At 37.0% G+C, this 6,395-nt stretch overlaps 1 protein-coding gene across 1 annotated transcript in view; it reads left to right on the forward strand.

The window, feature by feature from the left end:
* Positions 1–6,001, forward strand: part of LOC110969083 (uncharacterized) — a 36,107-nt gene extending 30,106 nt beyond the window's left edge. Inside the window, 2 exon segments of the mRNA XM_051949680.1 lie at positions 1,216–2,007; positions 2,655–6,001. Coding sequence (XP_051805640.1) covers positions 1,216–2,002 — 787 coding nt within the window. The 3' untranslated portion in view covers positions 2,003–2,007; positions 2,655–6,001.
* Positions 6,002–6,395: the final 394 nt, after the last annotated feature.

Below are 6,395 nucleotides of genomic sequence, written 5' to 3' on the forward strand. Positions count from 1 at the left end.
GGACAAAACTAGCTCGAAAAGATGCAAAAATGACACAAACGTTACACAGAGACAGAAGGGTACTGTGGTTCATTTTCATCTAAAGTCCTGCAGCTCTGTGGAAACGACAAACATCAAGAAGGAGAGAGAACTCAGAAATGTCTTCTGTCAGTAGCACACACATAGAATGACACAAAGAGACAACAGCACGAAAACATTCAGAAATTATGCTAAAAGATGCAAAAATTTCACCAAAAGATGCGAAAAAAAGATACTAAGAGATGCAAAAATGTTTCGAAAAGACGCAAAAAATAACTAAAAAATGCAAAAATGTTACCAAAAGATGCAAAAGTGACAAAAGATAGAAAATGACACTAGAAGACGCATAAAATGGCCCAAAAAGATGGAAAAATGTTTCAAAAAGATGCAAATAATAACTAAAAAATGCAAAAATGACACTAAGAGCAGAAAGGCCGCTTAAAGATGCAAAAATGTTACCAAAAGATACAAAACTGTTTCTAAAAGATGCAAAAGTGAAAAAGTGATACAAAAATTACACTAGAAGATGCAGAAACATCAGTAAAAATGTTAAAATGACACAAAAGAATGCAAAATGGTACTAATGGATACAAAAAAGAGACAAAAGTTGCAAAAAATGTCACTAGAACATAGAAAAATGAGACAAAAACATGCAAAAAATGAAGCAACACAGATTTTTTAAAAATGGAATCTAGTTTGTTTTTGATTCATTTTTATTCAAGACTTGCAGTAAAACATTATTTTTATTTTCACAATCCGCTTATGGAACTTTGGAAAGTTGAAAATGTGACAATTTCTTTCAGCTCTGTTTTAATGTAGTTTATACATTTTTTACTTTGGTTGTGGCAAAGCACAGAATTGTTAGTTTTTGACAGAATCTGGTTCCTGCTAATGCTTTGTTTTGGGTTATTGTCTGAAGAACAAAATGAAGTTAAAGGAACAGTTTTAGTTCAGATTTGATCGTTTTTTTCCTGATGAAACCAAGCGTCACACCTGATTAGTTCAGGGACCATCAGAAAGTTGTAAATCTGGTTCTTGCTGTTTTTTTCATGCTGCAGATTCTGTAACTGTCGCAGGTCTTTTTAGGTCCACTGATGGGTTTTTAGGTTGCAGACGGTTATCATCAGTTTTTATCTGCGGAATGATCTTGTGCTGAGGACACAAACTGATGAATCGTTTTTCTCCGTCCTCCTCCAGGATCTTCGGTTTCCCCAAACATTACACCGACGTCAGGAGCATGAACCGGCAGCAGAGGCAGAAGGTTCTGGGGAAGGCCTGGAGCGTCCCGGTCATCCGACACCTCTTCGCTCCACTCAAGGACTACTTTGCCTGCGAGGAACTTCCTCCTATGACCAACTCTTCCACCTCCTTCACCTCCAACTCCTCCATCTCCAACCCTTCAATCTCCAACTCCATCTCTAGCCCTTCCATCTCCAACCCTTCAATCTCCAACTCCATCTCCAACCCTTCCATTTCCAACTCCAACTCCATCTCCAACCCTTCCATTTCCAACTCCATCTCCAACTCCATCTCCAGCCCTTCCATCTCCAGTTCCATCTCCAGCCCTTCCATCTCCGACTCCTCCACCTCCAACTCTTCCATCTCCAACTCTTCCATCTCCACCTCCATCTCCGAACGCTCCATCTCCACCTCCATCTCCAAGTGCTCCATCTCCAGCCCTTCCATCTCCAATTCCATCTCCAGCCCTTCCATCTCCGACTCCTCCATCTCCAACTCTTCCATCTCCACCTCCATCTCCGAACGCTCCATCTCCACCTCCATCTCCAAGTGCTCCATCTCCAGCCCTTCCATCTCCAATTCCATCTCCGACTCCTCCACCTCCAACTCCTCCATCTCCAACTGCTCCATCTCCACCTCCATCTCCGAACGCTCCATCTCCACCTCCATCTCCAAGTGCTCCATCTCCACCTCCTCCACCTCCCCGCCTTCTCCTGCCTCTCCAGACGTTCAGCAGTCCAGATAGGGGAGGTTGGTTCTATTTTTTTTTATGTAGTGTGTTTATATATGCAGCATTTGGATCCGGTTTTCTTCAAGATCGATCATTACGGGTTTTGTCAAGGCTGATTATTGGTAATCAATAATGCAGATCTACATTTGGTGTAATGTTTTAGCAGCATGAAGCTGCAGAGAACCTGTCGTTCATAACTAGACTTCTTCATTAATGAAGGCGACTGTAACTGAATATGAAACAGAAGCAGCAGTGATTAAATGATCTGCTCTGTTTATGTGGATCCACTGACAAAAGCGATTCCAAAAGGACTTACAGTTGGACCAAATACTTAATATTCTATAAAATGGCACAAACTCGTCCAAAAACATCTTCAAAATGACTCAAAATGTTTCCAAAGTGACTCAAAATTGTGTAAAATAGAAACGAGAGTGATTAAATGATCTCCTCTGTGTATGTGGATCCACTGAGAGTGATCAGTTTGTCTCCTGCTGTTTGATTCTCTTAGTCTTTCACTGTTTTATCTCTTTTCTCGTCCACTAAGGTCCAGGTCTTGAATTAATTATTGTTTTCTGGTTAATCTGCCTGCTAATTTAGCTGCTAGCTGTTAGCGTAGCGTTAGCCGCTGTGTGAGAAGCTAACTTCCTGTTTTGTGTTTCTTGTTCAGACATTTCTGGGACCACAGAGTGACGACAGACGGAGGAGAAGAATCAGAAAAAAGCCAGATATCTGCTTTGATAATCAGCCCGTGCCTTGTTTTCTCCCCCATAAGTTCAAGAACTTCTCAGCAGAAATGTTGTGAGCAGTAAATTCCAGCTCACAATCGTTCTTTTGTGGCTCGGCGCCACACAGACGTTTTGTAAGACGTCGAACATGTCGTCATTTTGACCCCTAGAGCTCCTCAGAGTCTCAATGCGGCAGTTTAAGACGCACATTGTAGCTCAGGAAGACTCATTATTACCTTTTAATACCTTTTCTAAACAAGTCTGTGGTCGATTCTGTGCAAGAATCTCATCAAAACGTACTTAAAGGCGACTCCGATTATATCATCAGATTTTCTCACTGAGATTTAACATATGGCAGCTAGAGTGCAATAAAAAACACAAAAGAGATAAAAAATAAAAGTTAAATTCATCATTCATATGAAGAAACGTCTAAAAACCTAAAATTAACACGTCCAAGTTCCCACAGGTGTTGCTAATTTCATGGTATGACAGACAAAAATGACACAAAATGATTGTAGAAGATGCACAAATGATGCAAAAAGATGCAAAAATGACACTAAAAGTTACAAAATGGCACAGAAAGATGTAGAAATTACACAAAAATGTGCAAAACTGTCACTAAAAGATGCCTAAAAAATGACACAAAAATATCACTAAAAAATGCAAAAAATTACACACAAAGATGCAGAAATTACACAAAAGGTGTAAAAATGTCACTGAAAGATGCAAAAAAAGACAAAAATATCACTAAAATATACAAAAAATACACAAAAATGTCACTAAAAGATGCAAAAAATTACACAAAAAGATGCAGAAATTACACAAAAGGTGCAAAAATGTTACTAAAAGATGCAAAAATTACACAAAAATATCACCAAAATATACAAAAAATTACACAAAAAAGTGCAGAAATAACCAAAAAGGTGCAAAAATGTCACTAAAAGATGCGAAAATACACAAGTGCAAAAATTACCCAAAAAGGTGCAAAAACATCACTAAAAGATGCAAAAGAAATTACATTAAAAGCTGCAAGAATGTCGAGAAAAGATGCAGACATGAAGGAAGACAAGTTTTTAAAAAATGGAATCTGGTTTATTTTCCTTGATTTTTAATACAAGACTTGTAGAATAAAATGATTTTATCACCACAGTGCGCTCATTAGAAAGTTGAAAATGTACCAATTTTTTCAGTTTTGTTTTAATTTGTTTCTACGTTTTTAAATGGCAAACCATTTTTAGTTTTTTAAAGAATCCTGTTACTTCTGCTTTGTTTTGGGTTATTTTCTGTACAATAAAATGAATTTGCTGAAATATCACCATGTTTTTAGCTCAGATTTAATCTTTTTTCTCTGATGAAACCAAATGTCACACGATTCGTTCAAGGACCTTCAGAAAGTTGTAAAGTTAAAGCAGCAAAAACATGAAACAAAAAATGTTTTCTTAAACATGTTTTCCTGTTTTACCCTTTAATGGTGTTTGAATCGTATTTCTGGGACACAAACAGAACTTCTGCTGTAAAACAAACGTCCTGTAGATAAAATGTTTGTACGTTTGTTGCTTTTCTTTATTTTCGGTTCATTTTTTTCTGATCTTATTCGATCCTTTTGTGCATTTCTGGACTTTTATTTTTTCATTTCTCATAGGAATTCACAGCAACGTGCATTGTGTGTTGAACTGTGTAGCTCGTCGTCGCTGTGTGTGTTCAGGTGTGTTTGCACTGCCACTTTGCTGCCAACAGAACTGTGAGGAACACAAAAGGCTTCCAGGAGTCTGAACGAAGCCTCGCTGATCTGTGAATAGTGACGGACTCTGGGTTTCATCTGCTTTTAGAATCCATCTTTTGGATCAGGTGATACTTCTGGCAGTGGACGTCGTTACGTAAACACTGTCCACTGGTGCTTTTATAGACCACAGGGGTTACTGATTCCAGAGTATGATACAGAATGACACAGAGAGATTAAAAAAAAAGTGAATTGAATTATCTTTTTACAAAACATTATGAACAACCTCAAATAAATTCAGTTTCATCAACATCCAGCCTCAGTTCATCATTCCCACATTACAACTTCCAAGTCAGAGTGTTAGTTGGAGCAAAACCACAAAAGTCAGACAAAAACACAAAAATGAGACAAAATATGACAAAAATAAGATGCAAAATGACTAGAGAACAAAAGAGCAACCTAGTATTTTACTTTCTGATCCAAACAACTTGTCATGATCTAGAAATTCTTTTAAATTCACAGTTTCACTAATTTACAATGAATGTCTTCTCTGTAATTTTCACACTTTGAGGGCCGGTTTTGACCCGGGGGCCACATGTTAGACCCCCCTGCTTCAGCGTAACCTGTTACTGATTATTGATTATTGATCAGCTCCTGAAGCCTCAGATGTTTGTGAGCTGCAACCAAATGTTGATGAACTGTTTTTATCCTTCTCCTCTAATTACTGTAAACTAGTACTACTAGTACTGATTACTGTAAACTAGTCCTCTGTGTACTAGTACTGATTACTGTGAACTAGTACTACTAGTACTGATTACTGTGAACTAGTCCTCTGTGTACTAGTACTGATTACTGTAAACTAGTACTACTAGTACTGATTACTGTGAACTAGTACTACTAGTACTGATTACTGTGAACTAGTCCTCTGTGTACTAGTACTGATTACTGTAAACTAGTACTACTAGTACTGATTACTGTAAACTAGTACTACTAGTACTGATTACTGTGAACTAGTACTACTAGTACTGATTACTGTGAACTAGTCCTCTGTGTACTAGTACTGATTACTGTGAACTAGTACTACTGGTACTGATTACTGTAAACTAGTACTACTAGTACTGATTACTGTAAACTAGTCCTCTGTGTACTAGTACTGATTACTGTGAACTAGTACTACTAGTACTGATTACTGTAAACTAGTACTACTAGTACTGATTACTGTAAACTAGTCCTCTGTGTACTAGTACTGATTACTGTGAACTAGTACTACTAGTACTGATTACTGTGAACTAGTACTACTAGTACTGATTACTGTGAACTAGTCCTCTGTGTACTAGTACTGATTACTGTGAACTAGTACTACTAGTACTGATTACTGTGAACTAGTACTACTGGTACTGATTACTGCATCGTGAATTGTAGTTTTACTTCATTTTTGCAGGTTTCTACAGGTTTAACTCAGGATGTCACTTTTTTCTGCTGTAAATATTATTAACTGGGAAAATGATTGAGTGGAAATATTGTTTTTTGTTGTTAGCAAAACCAATGAAAATAAATACTTGAAATTAATCTCATTGTGATCCCACGTATTGTTTCTTTATTCCATGTTTAAAAACACATCAATGAGGTTGTTTTACATTTTTTTAATCTGGGCTATAGTCTGGGGACTATAATAGAATAATATTTATTGTCATTAGACAATACAGTGTATAATGAGATTGCAGAGCTTATTCTTTTCAGTGCCAGGAAATCTTAAAAAGTGCAAAAACAGTCTATTTACATATTTACAGTATAAATAATGGAGTAAATATAAAAAACAGTGAATGAGGTAGTGGTGTATATTGCACAGTTACACTATATTGTTGGCTGGGTGTGAGCCGTGTTTATATCAGATTAAATGTACACTGACAGTCATTAAAAACTTTGAGACCATATTTTTCAACATATTTTTTATTTTGAAGCC

Source organism: Acanthochromis polyacanthus, chromosome 6 (genome assembly GCF_021347895.1).
Source record: "Acanthochromis polyacanthus isolate Apoly-LR-REF ecotype Palm Island chromosome 6, KAUST_Apoly_ChrSc, whole genome shotgun sequence".
Taxonomy (NCBI): domain Eukaryota; kingdom Metazoa; phylum Chordata; class Actinopteri; family Pomacentridae; genus Acanthochromis; species Acanthochromis polyacanthus.